The 22018-nt window shown below is 33.0% G+C and overlaps 1 protein-coding gene and 1 long non-coding RNA gene across 5 annotated transcripts in view; both read left to right on the forward strand.

Annotated features, from left to right (window-relative positions):
- The window catches only part of LOC135833478 (protein abrupt-like), a 64665-nt gene extending 57030 nt beyond the window's left edge, over positions 1-7635 (forward strand). For all 4 annotated transcript variants that reach the window (XM_065347335.1, XM_065347334.1, XM_065347336.1 and 1 more), the window contains exons 7-8: positions 38-342; positions 5984-7635. In XM_065347335.1, the coding sequence (XP_065203407.1) occupies positions 38-342; positions 5984-6493 (815 nt within the window). In that variant the 3' untranslated portion in view covers positions 6494-7635. The remainder of the gene's footprint in view (positions 1-37; positions 343-5983) is intronic.
- Positions 7636-14841: 7206 nt separating this feature from the next.
- On the forward strand, positions 14842-16153 carry LOC135842508 (uncharacterized). Its single transcript, XR_010558134.1, has 2 exons — positions 14842-15368; positions 15744-16153. It is a non-coding gene; the product is annotated as an uncharacterized LOC135842508 (long non-coding RNA).
- Positions 16154-22018: the final 5865 nt, after the last annotated feature.

Below are 22018 nucleotides of genomic sequence, written 5' to 3' on the forward strand. Positions count from 1 at the left end.
TTGTTAATGTTCGCGTTGTTTTTGTGGTTATTTTTAGGTATGATGAGAAGAAGTTCCGAAGCTGGGAAAGTACGAGCGACGGATCCGAGACCGTGCCCGAAATGCGGTAAAATCTACAGATCGGCGCACACGTTAAGGACGCATTTAGAAGATAAGCATACCATTTGCCCGGGATACAGATGCGTGCTGTGCGGTACGGTGGCCAAATCGAGAAATTCGTTACATTCGCATATGTCGCGACAACATCGCGGAATTAGCACTAAAGATTTACCTGTGTTACCTATGCCATCGCCGTTCGATCCGGAATTAGCGTCGAAGCTGTATATGAAAGCTGGTATTAAGGTGAGTGTCTTCGTTTATGATTGGATTCTCTTCAAAATTTCCTTATTTTTTTGGAGGTGAACTGATGTCAAATTCAGGGAGACTAAATTTATTGGGGTGGGGGAAGCTGTGGCGAATCCAAACCTTCAGAAGATAAAATGAGTGCACATCCACCCTCTCTCAGTGCTAGTTTTGCCAAAATTGCCAAAAGTTGAGTTTTTTTTTCAAAATTAATTCTATATAGTATTTCTGATTTTTGGCAAAAGATCCTGCCGAAAATCCTTACTTTTGTCAAAGTTTCAAGTCCTTTTTTTTTGCCAACTATTCAGTCTTTGCATAAATCGATTTTAAAGAGAGCCCTGATTTTTGACGAAAAGTCCTTGTTTTAGGCCAAAATTGCCAAAGTCTGTTTCTGCCGAAATGAATTTCCAAAAAGACTTGGTTTTTGGCACAGATTTGTCAAAAAATCTCTTTTTTTCAAACTTACATCCCTACTAAAAAAAAAAAGTTTCATTTTTTATAAAAGATTCTGTTTTTGTCCGAAATGAATTTGGAGGTCCTGGTTTCTGGCTAAAATGACCAAAAAGTACATGTTTTTGCTTAGTTGCCAACAAGTCTTGTGTTTTTTTGCCAAAATTGCTGAAAAGTCTTGATTTTTGTACAAAATTGCTAAATACTTTTGAAACTTGTTTTTTCCATATAGTCAAAAAAAAACTCCTTGTGTTTGGCGAAAGTAGATACCTATTTTAAAGTCCTGATTTTTGACAAAAGATGCTGTTTTTTGCCGAAATTGCTAGAAAAAAGTCTTGGTTTTTGGCCAAAATTGCTGTTGAGAAATCCATTTTTTATTTTGTGCCAGAATTACTAAAAAAAAAGTCCTAGATTTTGCTTATATTGCTAAAAAGTCCTCATTTCAGCTAAAGTTTGCAAAAAGGTTTGTTTTTTTGCCAAAATTGCTTTGTTTTGAAATGACACATGCTATAAAATGCCTAAATACTGAAAAAGTTCTTCATTTGACTCAAGAATTTGACTTTTGAATTATTTTTTCAAACAATTCATTAGATGGGGGGCTGTGGTAAATCCAAACATTCAAAAGCTGAAAAGAACTAAAAATTCACCCTCCCTCCCACTCCTGATTTTGTCAGAATTGGTAAAAAGTACAGTTTTTTCAAATTCAATTTTTGAAGTTCAAATTTTTTATTCTCCCAAAAAGTTGGGTTTTTGCCAAGATTTTCAAAAAAAAGGCCCTGATTTGTATCAACGTTTCGCAAAGTCTTTATTTTTTGTCAAAGTTGATCGAATGTCCTATTCTTTGCAAAAATTAATTTTAAAGAGTCCTGATTTTTGACAAAAGGTCCTTGTTTCTTGCCAAAATTGCCAAAGTCCATTTCTGCCGGAGTAAATTTTCAAAAATTCTTGGTTTTCGGCAACAATTTGCGGGAAATTTTTTTTTCAAAATTACATAAGTTTTAAAAAAGTTAAGATTTTTTAATGAAAGGTCTTGTTTATGTTCGAAATGAATTTTAAAAATTCCTGATTTAAAATTGCCAAAAATCCCTGTTTTTTCGAAGTTTTCAAGTGTCTTGTGTTTTTTTTGGTCAAAATTGCGAAAAAGTCTTGATTTCTTGACAAAATTGTAAAATAAGTAGATCTTTTTCCCTCCATATTGTCAAGAAAAGTGCTAGTTTACACCCAGAATTGCCCAAAAGTTCCTGTGTTTGGCGAAATTATTGAAAAAGTCCTTATTTTTGACAGAAGATCCTGTTTTTTTGCTGAAACTAATTTTAGAGTCTGCGATTTTAGCCAATATTGTCAAAAAGTCCTTGTACATAGGTATTTGTTAAAATCCAAAAAGCCCCGTTTTTTGATAAAATTTATTTTTAAAAGTTTTTATTTTTTGCAACAGTTGCAAAAAAAGTCTTGGTACTTGATTGAAATTTTTGCTGGCATTTTGAACTTATACAAATCACAGTATTTGAATCGTTAGCAAACGACTGATTCAAATAACGAATCACCAAATCAATCTTCCAAATAAAGAGGCAGTTCCACGATATACAGTAAGATCAACAAAATCCTTCCCAAACGTTCATTGTAACAGCGAAAACCGTTTAAAAATAAAAATAAAATAATAACTTATTCATCAGCACAGTTGGCACATCATTCTTACACTCGACAAGTTCAACTTGCACAATTTTCAATTCTTTTCATCCTCGAAAAGGTTCTCGCGCCAGCGAGAAAAAAGGAAAGGAATCGAGAGAAATCCTTCTTATATAAACTTCCCCATCGTTCATTTTTTTTGTTTTGGTACACCTTCGGAAAAATTTAAATTCATTTCCTCTAGTTTCTCTCTAAAACCTTGAGAATAATTTTTTTTTCACGAATTCTCCTCGACTTGATTCGCGAATAACTTAATAAAATTGGAGAAACCTTATCGTAATATTATTTCTCATTCAAATTAGGACGACGAAGTAAAAAAAAAAAACAGACGATCAATTCTTTTCCAACTCGACGATAATTTTGCCAATTTTTAAAATACCTCCGAATATTATAATTTGTTCATTTTGCAACCAAAACTAATTTTATTAACAAAAAATGACGAAAAAACGAGCAGGCGGAGGGGCTTTTCTTCTGGGTTCGAATTGGCAAAAAAAAAAATTCTCTCGCACAGAATGTCGCGTTGGTTCGTTTTCCTTCCAACCTTGGTTTGATCCTTATCATCTACGCGGTTTTCTTTTCTTTCCTCGAAATCGAACTTGTATTTTATAAGAATGGAGTACCAGAAGAAGGGGAAAAAAGGTTCTTTGACATTTTCGCAGGAAAAAAAAATACAAAAATCGAAAGCGAAACAGTTCAACTTCCAACGAAAGAACTCCGACAAGGCTTCGCGCAATTCTATTTATATAAAATAATACCTACGTGACAATGTTGCCACGTTAGTCAAATCCAAAACCCTCCAAGGGGGGAATTTTTTTAACACTACCGAACCAAAAGCAAAAGCTTCCTCGTGTTTAGTATGCGGTGGTGGTAAGGTAAGGTGTATTTCGAATCCTCCATTTGGATTCTATTTTTCCCAGGTATTATTTCGAATCGGTTGTGGGAGTATTTAATATCCCTAGATTTTTACCTTTTTTGAAAAAAAAAGGGTTCATCGAGCAGAACGGAGGGATTCAAGGTTGCTTCCTTTTTTTCTATCTTTGGTGTCGGGTAATTTAACAGAATACGAGTGTTTCGAACTAGCGAAAAATGTACACTAATTTTAGCCAAAGCTGGAGTATCTTTCGGGTCAAAAGAATAGCTATTTTTTCAGCGAGAGCCGAGAACCGCTCAATTTTCAGCGATAGGATCGTTCGCGAACGACTTATCAGTCTATCAATTGATTTCAAGTGATTCATTCGTTTACAATTTTGAACCATTAGGTCATCTCGAGTGATTCATCACTTGATAATTCACTTTATAACAGGATTTTACTTGCAGAATTTTATACGTACTTATATTTGATTCGTTCAAGAGCGACTGATTCTGAATGATTCATTCGTTCACGAATCACTTGCTCATTGAGAAGAAAGTCGGATGTTGACTTTACCAAAAAATTTCATCTATCGCATCGTTCAATCATTTTACAGAAAACCACGTGAAATATTTCAGTTTTTTTCACGGCGTTCGCGAACGATTCGATTTGGTTTTCGTTCATTCACGAATCAGTCGTTCTCGAATGATACATTTTTTTGAAATTTTCTTCATGATGGAAATTTACTAAACAGAGTTTGATAATTGATGTGATATATATTTAATTCGTTCGCGAACGAACGATTCTGAATGATTCATTCGTTCACGAATCACTTTGTTCATTGAGAAAAAGGTCAGATGTTGACTTTACCAAAAAATTTCATCTATCGCATCGCTCAATCATTTTACGAAACACCACGTAAAATATTTCATTTTTTTCACGTTGTTCGCGAACGATTCGATTTGGTATACGCGCATTCATGAATCAGTCGTTCACGAATGCTTTATTTTTCGTTGAAATTTAATGAATTTTACCGAGGAGGTTATTTTTATCCACTATGAATCTGTTTGTGAAAAAGTTGGTGCCTCAGAAGATTCAGTCGTTCGTGAACGCATCGTTCAATTTCGAATAATTCGGTCATTGAACGACTTATCGCGTTGAAATTTATTTTATGATGGAAATTCACTGAAATAGAATTTGATAATTGATATCTAAATGATTCATTCGTTCACGAATCACTTGTTCAGTGAGAAAAAGGTCAGATGTTTGGCCTTACAAAAATTTCATCCATCGCATCGTTCAATTCAATCATTTTACAAAAAAATACTTGAAATATTTCAGTTTTTATCTGGTCGTTCGCGAACGATTCGATTTGGTATTCGCGCATTCATGAATCAGTCGTTCGCAAATGATTTTTTTTTGTTGAAATTTAAATGATTTTTACCGAGGAAGTTACATTTCTCCGATGTAGAATTATCAAGTATCTGTGAAAGAGTTGGGTGTCCCATAAGATTCAGTCGTTCGCGAACGAATCGCTCAATTTCGAATAATTCGATCATTGAACGATTTATCGCGTTGAAATTTTTAATTTACTTCATGATGGAAATTCATCAAATTAATAGAGTTTGATAATTGATATACATATATATTTAATTCGTTCGCGAACGAACGATTCTAAATGATTCATTCGTTCACGAATCACTTGTATGTTGATGAAGAGTCGAAAATGTCGAACTGGAAGTCAAATTTCATCTATCCCATTTCTAAGGGTCGTTTTATGAACAATCCAGCTTGGCGATATTTTGAGTCGTTCGCGAACGATTTGAGCAGAAATGATTCTTTTCTCTGCAAGTGAATTTGTTCATCAGGTGGTGTTAATTTTTGTCAATATTTCTTTTTGTAATCATGAGTCAGTCATTTGAGTCATTGATGAATCCCTCAAGTTTATGATAGAATCAATCGTTCGCGAACGATTCGACTTGAAATGATTATTCAGTTGTTCAATTGTGATTCTTTTGGTGCAAATGAAGGTCTTAGAGCACACCTTATATAAATTTACTTCATGATGAAAATTCACTGAACAGAGTTTGATGTATTTATTTAATTCGTTCGCAAACGAACGATTCTAAATGATTCATTCGTTCACGAATCACATATTCCTTAATAAAAAGTCGAAAATGTCGAACTGGAAATTGAATTTCATCTTTTATTCCATTTCTCAATTTTCAGTCGTTTTATGTACAATCCCGCTCGGCGATATTTCGGGTCGTTCGCGAACGATTTTAGCAGAAATGATTCTTTCCTCTGCGAGCAAATTTCTTTATCATGTGGTGTTAATTTTTGTCAACATTTCTTTTTGTAATCATGAGTCAGTTATTGATGGATTTCTCAAGTTTGTGAATCAATCAATCGTTCGCGAACGATTCGACTTGAAATATTTATTCAATCGTTCAATTTTATGATTCTTTTGGTGCAAATGAAGGTTTTAGGGCACAGTTCAAATAAATTTTGAGTTCAATTGTGAAATATGAGACGAATTGATGGATGTATTTGGACTTGGATGGGGATGGTATTTTTGATCGAACTTCTAGGAACAAAACCAATCAATATGACATATTATGATGACTAATATAAATTTTCCTGCTCTGTTTACAGATGTCACCAGCCGAGCTACGAGCTCGAGCCTCGCCCACCGGCACCATAACGCCGCTCCGTCGATCCGATACCAGACTGGACGCTCCGTCGTCGGACAACAACAACTGTAGCGGCGACGACGACCCGCAAGATTTATCGATGAACTCGAGCCACAAATACGGTTCGCACCTGGCCCCGTCGCCTTTAGATTTCCACCAAAATCCGGCCGTCAACAGTAAGCTAAACTTATTATCTTCGTTAGTGGGTAACGACAAAGAGAACCGAGGCTTATCCATAACGCCGATGGGCTCCACCATGATGGACGCGTATCTGCAGCTACTAACCGAGGGCAAATTCGGCGGTCCGGAGCAAATGTCGGCCGCCGAAATGACCGCCAAACTGGTCGCTCAACAAGAATGGGTCAACCATCAATACGGCGCTGTGTCGAATAACGAAGACGACGAATGCTCCACCAGCCAGGACGAGTTGAGCGAAGACGAGCCCGAAAGGGAGCCTATAAAGGCCGAGTAGACGTACATTGCCGCCGCTATAAATAAGTAAATTTTTACGCAGATCCGTACCCTACCCTCCCTGCCCCTCGTGTTTTTATTTTTTTTGTGTGTTTTATTGTTTTTTTTTCTCCTCTCTCTCTATCTATCTCTCTGTGCTGTTTGTGTATGTTCCCTTCTGTCTCTCTCTCTCCCTCCTCCCTCTCGTACGTACTTATTCTGTGTATTTTTTGTTTGTTTTTTTTTTGTGTATTTCTCTATTTTTCTCTCTATATATTTCTCTGTATACTCAACGCTTTATACCGTCCGTTACGTAACCATTATTTGATAAGGTCAGCTGACTGTGGCTCGTCTGTATGCCATATTCCCCCGATAACCCAAATCTGTGCCCCCCACATAGGTGTATACCAGTGAGAAAATCCGTTTGTAATGTTGCCTCGATGATGGTTTTTTTCTACTCAGGTTATTATTGCTATTTTTGTTACGATTGAGGGGGTTTTCACCCATTTCTTCGAGTGTTATTTTTCTTCGAGGTAGCCCAGTGTTTTAATCAGTTATGTTTAGAAGCTTATTTTTTGTTGATAATTTTTTTTTTTTTTTTTGAAGCTCGAGGTGTGTTAATGTGTGTGTACTTTTAATTTGCTTCTCAGTGACATGTTATATAAGCCAGAGTGTCGTTCGTTTACTCCAAATTGTAGCTTTCAATTCGTATTTTTTTATGTCGTGAAGAGATGTTCTTATATTACTATGTAGCTCTCTTTTATACGTTTTCAGTCAATTACTATATAGTATGTTGTACCTTTACCTACTTTTCGTTGAATTGAAATTCGCACCTATACCGGTACTATATCTCGGTTTATCGCTAGAGTAATACGAACGATTGGCTTTTCAGCGTTCGCTCGTGGCTTATAAATAGGTTTTTATAGGGATTTTTCGAATGTGTAGTAACAGTATTAGTTCGAGTAGAGAGTACTTAGCGGTTTGTGAGACAGATAGATGAGATTTTATTCGTGTGGAAGAAATCGAGATGGACGAAAAAATTACAACGAGTATTTTATTCGAAGCGAAAAGTCTAAACGTAAGTCCAGTAGGGTGTTTTGAAATTTTAAAGTAAAGTGATTACCATAGTCGATCGATTGGTACATTCGGAAAAAGGATGTAAAATTTGACGGTCGTTTGGTTGTTGTAATTACATGTGTAATTCGTTTGTAATTTTGATCTTTTTTTTGTACGAAGTTTATTCGTAAAAAAATATTTCATTCTGACAAAATTGATATTATTAGTGCTCTTTTTTTAGATCAGTGAAGAGCTTATTTGGCATCTCTTTCTTGTACAATCGAAACATTCAATTTTTAGATTAATTGAAATTGTGATGAAATTAGCTCAATTATTGATATCTCTTTTGATCAAATGAAATTGCAAAAATTGGACTTTTTTTCTTCAAAATTAAACACGAAAAAATCAATTTTTCTTGGAAAAAAGCGTCTTTGAAAAAAAAGTTGATGGTAGCGTCATAAATCAGATTTTTTTGAAAAAATGCGCCCGAAAAAGAGTGGAAAAAAGTTTCCTTCAGAAAAGAAATTTTTTCAAAAAATAATTTCAATAAAAACTGAGGTCGAAAATGATTTTTTTTTTCAAATTAAAATTTTCCACAAATTTTTTCTTTGAAAGGAATTCGGTTTACATCAAAAAAATTTGATACTTTGATTTTCAAAAAAAAAGTTGGAGAAATTTTTCATGTTTCAGAAAAGTTTTCTCAATGAAATTTCCATTTTCCCTTCGAAGATAAAGATAGTACCTATTTTATATCCTAAAATGAAATTTCAAAATTTTTTTCTGCTTCAAAAATGAATCAAAACTGTAAAACAGTTTTTATTTGATCTTCAAAAAAATAAATAGTTGAAGTTTTCAAATTCTTCTCAAAAATGAAATTCATATTCTTTCTTCAGAAATAAAATGTTCAATTTCTCCATGAAAATTCACAAATAAAGCTTCGTTGCATTCTGTCTTTAAAGATGAAATTTTGAATTTCTCGTCTAAAATGCAAAAATAAAGACGTTTTATTTGTTCTCTCGAGAATTCAGAAATAAATTTTTCACTGTGCAAAAAAATTTAAAAATTGAGTTCCATCTCATATTCTTGTTTATGATGAACTTTGAACTTCTGGAGGGAAAACTGCATTTTCCGAAGAGTTTTCGTTTTCTCTTCTGAAATTTGAATATGAAGTTTCTATTTTCTCTTCAAATATGAAGTTAGTATTTTTTTTAATTCAAAAATCAAATTGAAAAAAATTTGAAAAATTTTTAGTTTTCTCGAAAATTGAGAATTGAAGTTTTTGATTTTTCCTCAAGAATTCAAGATCAAGAATGAAGTTTTTCATTTTTCTCCTAAAAAATCAAAAATGAAGTTTTTGATTCAACCTTTAAAAATGAAGTTTCTTGAATTTATTTTTCTGAAATATTCAGAAGTGAAGTTTTCATCCTCTCTTGAAGAGTTTTTTTTTTTTTTTTTTAAAGAAAATGAATTGCATTTATTGCATTTTATATTTTAAAAATAATGTTTGAAGAGAAGACAAATTTATCTTCAAAAATAGAATTTGAATTTTTTCCACAAAAATTAAAAAATGATTTTTTACTTTTTTCTTCTAAATAAAAATGAAGTTATCAGTTTTTACCAAAAATAAAAAACTGAAGTTTGAGATGAAGAGTTCATTTTCTCTTCAAAAATGAAGTTTCAAATTTCAGTTTTTCTCAAAAAATTCAAAAATTCAGTTCTCTAGTTTCTTCTAAAAAATTCTAAAGTGAAGTTTTTATGCTCTCTTTGAGACAAAGTTTTTATTATTTTTTTTTCAAAAATTAAGATTGCATTTCCTATTCTAAAAATGGTTCTTAATTTCTCTTCTAAAATTCAAAAATAAAGTTTTAATTTTTCTTTTCGAAAATGAAAATATTTCTTTTTTTAAATGAATGAGTTATCAATTTTTCTCGAAAATTAATAATTGAAGTTTTCAGTTTTCCTTCAAAACTTTTGGAATGAAGTGTTCATTTTCTCCTCAAAAATGAGATTTTTACTCTTTCTTCAAAAATGAAGTTTTTCTCTTTTTTTTTTTTTAATGGAAAAAATATTTCCATCTTGTCTCTGAAAATCCAAAATTCCAACTCTTTTACAAATCAGAAGTCTGAAGAGCAAAATCATCTCGTATCCTCTCTACTTAAGACCAAGATAATTCTACACACAAATCAACTCGGTATTACGAACGGATTTTCTAATTGATAGTACCTTATTCTCTTTATAATGTATACATACAAATCGTATACGAAATCGAATCATTATTAGGTATACTACATACTCGTATTACGCAATTATTATACATACATACTCTATATAAAAATCTTCGTTACACGTTTATTAATTAATTAAGTCGAACTTCACCGCCATCGCCCCATTTATTATTATTTTCTATAATTCTCAATTCTCAGAGTGCCATTTCAGTATAAATATTATTTTTTTTTACTCGCGATTTAGCGTCTATACTGAAGAAAAATTTAGATCTGTTTGATGTTTGTATTATAAAAATATGTACTCGTATAATTGTAATTTTATAAAATGATACTGTGATGTTGTTGATTTTATGTTAATTTCCTTTTTTTTTTTTGTTTAAAAACGCATGTAAAAAAATTTTTATCGTTTATGATTTATACGTGTTTTTTTTTTTCGTTTCTTTTTTTTTTTGTAATACCATAATTAGGTTTTATTTATATACGAAGTGTTTTATTCTGTTATAGCAACGAACTTTTTGAGGCATTATATAGGATCTATAATATTATTATAATTAATAATAAATAAAGAACAAATTGTAATGTTAGACTGAAAATTCTCATATTTGTAATTTCTATCTCTCTATTTATGATTTTTTTTTTACCATATTATTTTTATTACGACAAAGAAAAAAAAACCTGATCGATTAATGAGAAAAAAAAATAACGAACGCAGTACAAATTTTCGTTACACATGTGTGCATTTACTTAGTACTTATTTTTTTCGTTTATCCCACGTTGATTTAGCGTTGTTTTTCTTTTTTTTTGATTTTCTTTTTGTTATTTTAGTTTTATTATTTTTCGTCATTATAAAATATATATTACTTAAATAGTACAAATTTCAGTTACTTCCAAATGTAGATAACGAGTAACCTACAGATACCAATATGATTAATATCCGTGTATTATTTTTTGTTCTTTTTTGTGTTATTTATTTAGTTACTGTAGTTTTTCCTCCTCCTACTCCTCCTCCTGTTTCTCATCTTCTCACCCTTCTTACCTGGTCTTTTTTTCATTTTCATTTCACCACCACGCGTTTATCTAGATATGTTGTAATAGTATTCATTGTTTTCTATAATATTTCAGTGACAATAAGTGAGGTTTTTTTTCGGCTATGTCCTTGATTATCTTTTGTACCGTATTTTTCATTCCATTTTACAAACTACCTCTTTATATGTGTAAGGGTCTCGCTGACGATATGCGAGAGAGTCTGCTCTCTCTTATTATTATGATTTTTTTTTGTTTCATAGTACTTATACATAATCCCGTGTTAAGAGGACTTTCAAATGGTTAAACTTTATAGTACAAATTTTCTGAGTCTTATTTTTACGATATTATTGTATTATTTTATTTTGTTTACGATTTTCGCGCGCTTTTTTTCTTCCCTTTTTTTACTTTTCTTTCTTTCTTTCTTTCTTTCTTTTTTTGGAAATAGTCAAAGTTGTCAATATGCCATAGCTGAGTCATAGATGAATAAATAAATAACATAGCACACAATAGTACAAAAAATATTACCAATTAAGCATTTATTTTTATATTTTCGCTATTTTTTCTTTTTTTTTTGTTTTATACCGAGATTCTCTCGGTAGTGTTCATTATGCATTTATTTAAAGATGAAAAAAAAAAAGAAAAGCTCGGCAAATGACATTGGATCACTTAAAGTACAAATTAATTCCTAAGTGTTGTTTTTTTCTCTGTTCATTTGCGTTTTTTCGTTTTCTTTTTTTTTACGCTATCGCGTTTTATTTTTTTTTCTAATGGTATTATGTTAAAAAATGTATTAATTACGCTTGTTTTTTAAGATTTTTTTTTCGTTTCGACGCGATTGGATTTTCAGTGCCATATTCCTGTTTATGTTTTTTTTTTTCGCCCTATGTTTAAGTTATTGTTTAGGTTTTTAGGTTTTGTTTTCGTTCTTTTTTTTATGATTTTTTTTTTCTAGCTGTACTTTGAATCAGTTCTCTCTGTCTGACGATGCCAGTATTAAGGAATATGTTAGTACATATTCAAAAAGAACTGATTCTATCGAACTTTCAAAATTTTAAGATTTTCGTTTCTTTGGCCGTGCAGTATTTTTTTATGTGTATCGTGCGCTGGTCACGACGTTGTTGTGTTTTTTTCTATCACCTCTGTGCCCTCTGTCCCCCTGCCCTCAATTAGGAATCTGTGTACAGCAAATTTTCTCGAAGTTTCGCTCTCTTTTTCCACGTACTATTATTTCTTTTTCTTCTTCTTCTCCTCCTCGTGTATATAAAAATGTAATTAAATCAGTGTTTTAGCTTTATGGCTTTTTTCTCGATACACGAATTTTGAAATTAAAAAAAAAAAACAAAACCCCGCAAAATACGTTACCGTTGATACTGGATGTTCTTTAATTGTTTTTTTTCTTTTTTTTTTCGTTTCTATCGCTGACAATACTATACATTTTTGATACAGAATCAGAAAACAAGAGAGTGATATGTTTTAAATACGATTAGTCATAAAACAAAAAGCTCAATTTAAGTAGTATTTATAGGTGTTATTATTAATATTTCTATAGATTAACAAAAAAAATTGTGTATAAAGGTTTTATATAATATAATGAAAACAATTTTCGTGTTTATTGTGCGTTCGTCGTGTGAATGTTTTATATGTCGAAGTGTGTAAAAACGATTTTAAATATAATATATGTGTTATTTCTGAGAAAATTGCGTTAATTGAATTATTGGTAGAATTCCAGGGGGGAATATGAGGCGATAACTTGCTCAAACATTGGAAATAATATCGCCAATGAAGTCCTCGTACAGAAAACCCTCTTAATTTGGCCCCTCGTTGGCTCATTTTCCATTCAAAATGGGATAAAAGAAATGATTTCTTCATTAAAAATATTCATCCAAGTTCCAAGGCTGTAAAAAATATCGTTGATGGATTCCTCACATTGACAACCCCTTCAAATAAATTTTTCGCCTTCGAAGAATTAATATGCAACTCTTCGTGCGAGACTTACGTCAAAAAATGAAAAAAACTCCTGCAAAAATACGGGTATGCAACTCAAGTCAAAAATGAGCAATTCAGCGAGTAGCGCCATCTATTGGGAAAGAAGAGAACCTTTGTTCTATTTTTAATGATAGAGGTTGAGAAAGTGAGGAAATGAGAGCTAGATAATATGCGCGTGGCACTATCTCTCGGAATATTAGGAAACTATGATTGGAAAAAGCTTCTACAACCCTGGAATTTCATGTAGTTCAGTAATATTTTGATAGATAGCGCCACGCGCATATCTAGCTCTTGAAATGCGATTTTTCGAAACAGTTCGAAACCAATCACACGGGCATACAGCGCCATCTATCGGAATAAAACGGAACTTTTGTCCTGTTTTTAAAAACTACATTGTAAAAATGAGGAAAGAAGAGCTAGATATGCGCGTGGCGCTATCTATTGGAATGTTATGGAACTACTTCGCAAAGAATACTTGGAAACCCATTTCATCTATTGCTGGAATTCAACGTAGTACCTTGATATTCCGATAGATAGCGCCACGCGCATATCTAACTCTCATTCCATCACTTTTTCAACCTTGATTTTTGGTTCTGTTTTATTCCGATAGATGGCGCTGTGTGTCTGTGAAATATCAAAAAATAATGTGAATGTCTCCATGCAGCACAATGCTCAGACCTTTCCATTGGTCGTGTTATTTGAGTTGCCTATAAATTATTTTCGCAGGGGCATTCATTATGAACGAAAAATTGCCGTGTTTTGGCTTCGATCAATTATTCAAGTTGCCTATTGAGTAAAATCTTGTATTTTATTACTTACCATGCCTACAGTTTGAAGATAGTTTTTTTGATTTGCAGTCATGTTCGAATTTTGGCATTTTTGTAAGTGAGACAATTTGAAGAAATATGCTTCAACAGGTAGGTAGGGGGGTGGTGAGTTTGAAAATTAGTGCAATGTCATCATGTGACATGTCGAAATATATGTTTTTGAACCTCCCGAACTCGAATTTGACATTATTTTGGCGCTCAAGTCGATAGGGGCTTCGAGCCTTCGAGGAGGGCAGGATGCAAAATTTCAAAATGAGCTTGCTCATCGTGTGAGGTACCAAATTGAGGTACCAAATTATGTGTTTTTGAACCCGCTGATCACAATCTTGGTGATATTTCAACCCCAAATCCAAAAGGGGCGTGAAAGGGGGAGGTTCAAAACTCAAAAATGGGCCTAAATATCATATTACACATTAAAATAATACACGTTTTTGAGGCTCCTGAACTCAAATTTGACATTATTTTGGCGCTAAAGTCGATAAGGGCTTTGAGGAGGACAGGGTGTAAAATTTCAAAATGAGCTTACTCATCATGTATTTTAGCCCCAAACCCATAAGAGGTTCAAGTGGGGCGAGGTTCAAAACTCAAAAATGGGCCTAAATATCCTGTTACTCATCAAAATATACATTTTTGAAGCTCCTGAACTCAAATTTCATATTATTTTGGAGCTCAAGTCGATAAGAGCTAAGCAGGGGGGGGGTTGTAACATTTCAAAATGAGCTTTTTTTTATTGTATCCGGTCAACATGCCTAAATTAACATGAAAAACTCGATCTAAATCTTAATCTACATCTAAATCTATATACCCTTCTCCTGCCAGTACTCCAGGAATCTAACTGCTTCATCATCAAGTATCCCATTTAATTTTCCAGGATCGATTTTTCCTGATAATTCACACTCAAATAAGTGTCCGTCAGTTGAATTGCGATCACGTCTATGTTCAGGTTCTTGACCATTTCAGCTAGTATAACTTCCTTTGGCCCTGACAGGCCCTCTTGATCCTTAAGGGAGGTGTACTCGTCGGAGGCCCTGAGAAGGGCCGTTTTAACCTGGGTGTAGGGTGCATGATCGACCGGTGATGGGATGATTGGCCAGTAGTTGAACTACTGTTTCCAGGGGGTGCCAGCTTATCAAGAAAATTTATTCACAGTTCTTAAACTAGACAGCTAAGCAAAGCTTAGCTGCAAAGTGTGCGTAGCTAGCTGCCTTTTCTCAACACCTCCTATAATAAAAGGCCTGGGCGCTGTTGGAAAACACGATGTGGTCACACTGTACCGTAGGCCAACGGTTATCATTCAATTCATTTGAAATGTATTGATTGTCATATAAAATTTGTTTAATTTTAATGAAAATTTAGCAAATTATGGGTTAATTTAGAAAAAATTGTTCATCAATTTTGTTGAATATTGTGTTATTTTACTAGTAAAGTATCCCAGTGGAGTGTTGTGCGTCTGTTGTGAACGTAAATTACACTGAAAATATGAAAGAACCAGTGATTGATTTTTGGATGATAAACGTTTCACATTACTGAATAAAATTTCGCGAATTATGATTTAATTTTTAAAAAATGGCTTCATATTCACACTACATCGTGTTATTTAACTCGTGAATTGTGTCACTCAAGTGCTGTGGGTTTGTTTTCGAGATAATTATGCTGACAGAAAATACCAATGATCTGATTTCTACCTCCGGAGCTTTGAATATCTATCTAAATTCAAATGGTTGAATTTCCTACAGAGAATGATGAAAACATAGACCAAATGGAATATAATATCCAAGTAAGTGTTCATTACCACTCATATTATTTAAAATAATCACTCCAAAGTATAAACAATTTCCCACACTCATTCATCACGTACAAAAAGTAATTTCTTCAGGTTTGCAAATGAATTTCAGCTGAAATAATATGTAATTATTTCATAAGGTTTTGTTTCGTTGGTTATGGAATTTTAAATCAAAAGGGTTAATTTACCTTTTTTGGAAGAATTTTGTTTTGATATATAATCATATTTTTCAGAATGTTCTTGTAGTTGATAACATGTTTCATGAAACTTTGAGAACACTACACTACAGTCAATAGTGATGAAAATATGATGTTTTTTGGTGTTATTAAGTATTTTGCATTAATTGATCTTCATTGGCATTTCTTTCAGGTGAATAATCATCATTTCTTATGAATTTATGATCCGAAGATATGAAATTGTAGCTCACATTTGATGAAGTATTCAAGATGTTGATTCTGATGGATGTTTTTATAACTTACAAATGCAATGGATTACACAGGAAGATGAGTTCGAAAATATTTATCGAGTATGTTTACCAAATATTCTGTATATTTTTAAGCTGTGAATAGTTTTTTAGTTTTATATCACGAAAGATATGTTTGTTTTTTCACATCAGTGATCTTGTTTTTAGATCTTGATGATTATACCAGTATGTTACCCACTGAAATACTCCGTTCTGTGATATTTAGGATACTTTTTAAATATTTTTAATGTCTAGTGTACAAAAAATTATGGTAATCGAAATAAAATCATAATTTTAGTGGTATTTTCATTTAAAATGTTTGAATTTGTATACTAAACGTATTGTACTGTAGTACATTGGTCGGCCTACAGTCGTGACGTCACGAAACCAGCGCCCAGGCCTTTTATTATAGGAGGTGTTGCTTTTCTACAGCTATAACCGTTATTACATCTAGGTAGTGCATAAGTGAATCAACCATGTCACAGTAATGAGAATTTTTGAAACTCTCACTGCTTCAAAATAATAATTGTTTTTCAGTGTTTTCATATTTTCCAAATTACAATAGGTATTTCAGAATAATTTATAAGCTTGTATTGCTTCTAAATTGAGAAATTTCTAGTTGTTTTTCATAGTTTGCATTGTTTTAAAATTTACAAAATTTCAAATCAATTTCCCGAATTCCCCATCGCTACAATTTCATAAAGTTTTCAATAAATTTTCAGAATTTTGCATTGCTGCTGAGTTAGGAAATTTGCAATCAATTTTTAGAATTCACATTGCCTCTAAATAGTCAAATTTTGAATAATTTTTCAGAATTCTTATTGTCTTTAAATTAAAAAATTTCAAATTCAATTTTCAAGTTCATGTTGTCCACAAATTGTAAAACGTTTACTCAATTTTTGGAATTTACATTGCCTCCAATTTTTCAGAATTCTCATCTTGTTCATAAATATTACAATACTTATTTCATATAATTTTCAAGTTCACATTATCTGCAACTTACAGAACTTTTAATCAATTTTTGGAATTCTCAGCGTCTCTAAATACAAATTTTCATATTATTTTTTTTAGAATTTCCATTGTCTTCAAATTTATAAATTTTCAAACCAACTTTCAGAACTTGCTTTTTATTCTAAATTAAGAATTAAATCTTATAAAATATGTTAAGAATTTGAATTGCCTCTAAATTACACGAAAAAAATATGGGTAATTTTTACAAAAAAATTTAACTTAGGTAATACTGGTATTTAGCACAATTAAGTACCAGATCCCATTCAATAATGTTTACTGTAATCGTATAGTAAAAATTATAATTTTAATAAATTTTGCTATAGGTACCAATAGTAAAAATCATTTTGTTTTAATAATTTTTACTAAATCATGATAATAAAAATTTCATGTTTCAATCGTACAAAAATTGGTTTAATTACTCATTTTGAAGTAATTTTTAAATTATAAGTAAAAAGTTAAAAATTATTTATGTCAAGGTAATTCTTACTTTACTTATGGCTATAGGTAGACAAAAAATTAATGAAATGAATCTTTAGTTAGCAAATGATATCATAATTCATAAACTCAATTTCAGCATTATTTTTGCCCCATTATCATGTACTACATAGGTAGTAACTCCAAAGCATTTACCTATCCAATTTTCCTACGAAAAATCTGTCACCTACCTACTTACCTCACGGGGATTCGAACCTGGGTCCCTGAATTTCCTATTCCTACCTACATGCCCTATCCACTCAGCCACCAATTCACTACGAGGGTTAGGGCATTAAAATAATATATTTGTTTGGTAAACGCCCCACCAAACCACTCCCACTTGGAATTTACAGCTAATAGACCGGGGGTGTAACAGGGTACAATGAAACACAGCTGGTGATGGAATAGACTGGGGGTATAGCAGGGTACAATGAGCGGCAGGTGTTCTACAAGTCCCCTTTTCCCTTTTTTAGGATTTAATGCATTAAAATAATGAACTAAAATTGCAATTACTCAGCAATTACCCATCCGAATTGAATGAAAATAAATCTATACCCTCCGCCTTAATGATTCTCAAATGGTGTCCAATAGGTACAAAAAACGGTTGGATAGCTTAAGAGAACATTCATTGCAATTGAAATTTCAATTTCTCAAAGCGAAACCAATAGTGTGCTACGCACACTAAAAAAGCATTCGCGGAGGCTCATCCCTTGCCCCCCAAAATGAGCTCACTCAATCATACGAGGTATTAAAAGATATATTTTCGAACCGCTGATCACGATTTTGGTAATACATATATTTTAGCCTCAAGCCCAAATGGGACTCAAGAGAAGGAGGTGCAGAACTCCAAAAATGGTTCGAGGACCATCAAAATGAACGTTTTTGAAGCTCCTGAGAACAAATTTGATATTATTTCGGCGTTAACTGTAAAAAGGGCTTCTGAGAGGGGGGGGTCCCAAAATATAAAATGGACCTTAGGAATTTGTCAAGATTCGAAACTCGAAATGAAATAAAACAACACAAAACGAAAATCGTTTTAAATTTAACGGCAAAAAAATCAATACAGACTTAATTCATAATTCTACAACACGTTGACCAATCTGGAGTAAAAAAACACTGCCAGCCGCTCGACTGTGAAAAACCATGATTGGTCATTACAAAAGTACACGAATAATGATAACATGTGATACAAATTTTCAACAAAAAAACACACAAACAGAAATGATACAACATCAACAGGACATACATAAAAAGTAACTGGGGGAGGGGAGGGGGGTTCAATCATCGTAAAACAACGTGAACGTGAATGATGGGCAATTTTGCTCGTCATTTGTCTTATTACCATTGAAGTAGGACAACAACGTTTTCATTGATTTGTACAAAAATTGCTTCTGACTAAGGGGACTTTCACAATTAGCCCTTCAAGTGTAAAATTTACAACACGCTGAAGTCAGCGTAGGAATAAAAGTAACACTCGCACAAAGTGATAACAGACCGCCTGAAAGGCGCGGCGCCAGCCTACATCCCATTTGATAAGCCGATCCTGTAAAAACCCTGGTCAGCACGTGTACCGCCGGGAAGCAGTAAGCAAGTAGACGGCGCACGGATTTCTACCCTAACCTCGCCTTTCGACCACAAGGGCAGTCCGAGCTCTGTCGACTCGGAGGTCCATACGCACCAACCTCTGGCCCGTACCAGTATTGAGGCGCCGAGCAAGCCCCCTACATATTTTTCTTGCGGACTTGTCTCGAATCTTATTCTTACCCCATATGCCAATTTTGAAGTTTTTGCCAACTTTGCGCACACTTCACGATGGTGACTTCCCCTTTCCTCTGATACCACATTTGACCCCCTTCGACTCCCCCCGACCCCCCACAGTTTTTCCTCATTTCTGAAAATTTTGCAAAATGGGCTTACGGCGTTTTGATATCCAGCTCCTCATTTGTGAACTTTGATGATGAAAATTTTCTAATGTGGTTCTCGGGGTACTATATAACTGGTCTCAGGGACCTCAGAGTGAAAAAAAATTAAACGCTTCCGTTCATATTTGCATGATTTGTAATTGGTACCTCCTCAAAAACTGTCTTTTTTTAGACCTTATTTCAAATAGGAATTAGGGAAATGAAAATTACTTTTTTTCAAAACTGAACACCTTGAAGTGAAAAGGAAGCTTCAAGGATTATTATAAAAAAATATATATATCAAAATTGGGTCATAATGTCATAAATGATGTCTTGGTGATTAATCGTAAAAAAGGGGTCCATAACTGGTAGTTTACCTTATACAATGAAGTTGTAAATTTCGAAAATCGCAGTTGAGAATAGAATTTTCTTTTAAAAATACGAAAATTAATAGTGTTTTAAAAATTAAAAAAAATCTTCCATCATTTTTCCACAATTAGGTCAATAAATTATTATATACAGTGGAAATCGCTTATAATGAGATCGGTTGGTACAAGATTTCGGATACAATGAGCAAAATGCTCGGTCTCGAGCACAACGCCATTTAAACATGTACAATATGGTACCTGTTAGAACGAGCTCATTTATAACGAGGAATCCGGATAGTACGAGCTGAAATTTTTGAAATTTGGTTCGTTTTATTGTTTTTTCTTTCCCTTATAACGAGAGTTCATGCAGAAAACATTCTTTAAATCCCTAATTTCAGCTTCATAATATGTTAATTTGGTAAAATTTTGAAATTCAGACAGATTTTGTGGCATTTTTTGAAGAACAAAACTTTCTAAAAAACTGCTGGAGGCTCTAGAACTGCTCAAAACGATTCGAAACTATTTCCAATCAATTTGACAAGTCAAAAATACAGGGTGTTCCAGAATAACCTTTCACATTTTGGTAACCACTGATCTGTGTTCAAGAGGAGCTAGGGGAATGGTAAAGGCGGTTCTAGGTAGCCAAAGCATGCCGAATTATGTTTCAATAGTTATTTTTTGCCCTGGAGAAGTAGATGGCTGCACAGTGTACTTTTACTGTGAGGTCCTTTTTTAAAAATAAAGACTCCCGGACCCCTTTACTTTACTCATCAGTAACAAAGCTCATTTTTAACTAAACAGTGAAGTGAATATACAGAATGTGCGCTTCAAGTGTACAGAGAATCAGTTGATAATACTCGAGAAACCTCTACACTCCGCCAAGTTGACTGTTTGGTTGGGCGTGGCTAAGTTTGGTGTAGTGGGACCATGTGTGTTTAATGAAACAGTAACGGTGAGGGGTAAGGCAAAATGTTGAACGAGTTTCTTGTTCCTGAACTGAAAGGCAGACGATTATATAGTGTATGTATAGTTACTTACTTGGTTACAACATGTTGGAGCTACCTATCATTCAGAGACCAACACAATATGTTTAGCGCGTGAGCACTTCGGTCATTGAATAATTTCGTTGAACACAGAAATTTAATGGCTACCTCGATCCCCTGATTTTTCCGCCTATGATTTTTTTTATGGAGTTACCTCAAGTTAAAAGTGTATCAGGATGAATCTAGGACTCTAAAACATCTTCTAGGTGATATTAATCGTGAGTTGAGACTGATTGGAAGAGAAGTGTTCAATAATTCGAAAAAATGTTTGGTTGAATGTGTCAAAAATGATGGAAAATATCTCGATGGAAAAATTTTTAAAACTTTATTTTTAATGGAAACTCAAATATATGGTCTAAAAACGGCATGTTTCTACTTCATTTTGGTTGTAAAAGAATTTTTGTAAACATTTTTCTCTCAGAGTAATAAGAAAAACAAATGTGAAAGGTTATTCTGGAACACCCTGTAGTAGTAAAATTGGCAAATTTTTTTGCTACATGTGTTACGAGCATCATTTATAACAAGAAGCTCTTTATATCCAGTTATTACAAGATACTCGTTATAAATGCAAAAGCAAAACCTTTTAGTATACGAGAGACCGGATACAACGAGCAAAATGTCCAGTCCCTTGAACCTCGTTGTAAGCGATTTCCACTGTATTTAGATAGGTAACATTAACTAAGAAGAGGTTGAGAGCTTGAGATTGAGACTAACAAATTGAAGAGAAAAACGTTAAATGATAATGAATGCGGAGAAAAAATCATTAAAGAAAGATGATAAATGAGAAAATTATATCAAATAAGATAGGTACCTACTTATTCCATGCACGAGTTAAAATTTGTAATTTAAAAAAATTCCAATCACACTTGCTACAATTTCTGCAGTTTAATTTCATGTTTTTATGCATCAATCAAGAACTTTTACAAAATCATGCATAGTTTTCCATGCGAATACGTCAAGTACATTTCATACATTCGATAATCACGTGATGACAAGTCTCTCTCTCTCAAATGGTATAGGTAAATTTTGTTTCAAAGTCAAGTTTAAAACAAACATAATAACATTATAATAAAATTGGGTAGGTCTAGGTATGTAGGTAAGCTAGTAAGCATGCCTATCGACACATCCTTGTAAGTTCGAGAAAACTAAATTGAAAAAAAATGTGAACTATGTAAATCAGGTTGCTCTTCATTCGGATATAATCACGCGCCGAGTTTTTTTTTCCATTTCCAAAAATAAAATTTTTCCATGAAATTACCACCACTTTAATACAACGTTAGGCAAATACGTCACTAGATATGCGACACATTGTAACCTTTTGGACCGGTTTCATAGTTCTTAGAACTCAGTATCTATTTAGTAGGTACTTAACTCACCTATCAAT

Source organism: Planococcus citri, chromosome 1, assembly GCF_950023065.1.
Source record: "Planococcus citri chromosome 1, ihPlaCitr1.1, whole genome shotgun sequence".
NCBI lineage: Eukaryota > Metazoa > Arthropoda > Insecta > Hemiptera > Pseudococcidae > Planococcus > Planococcus citri.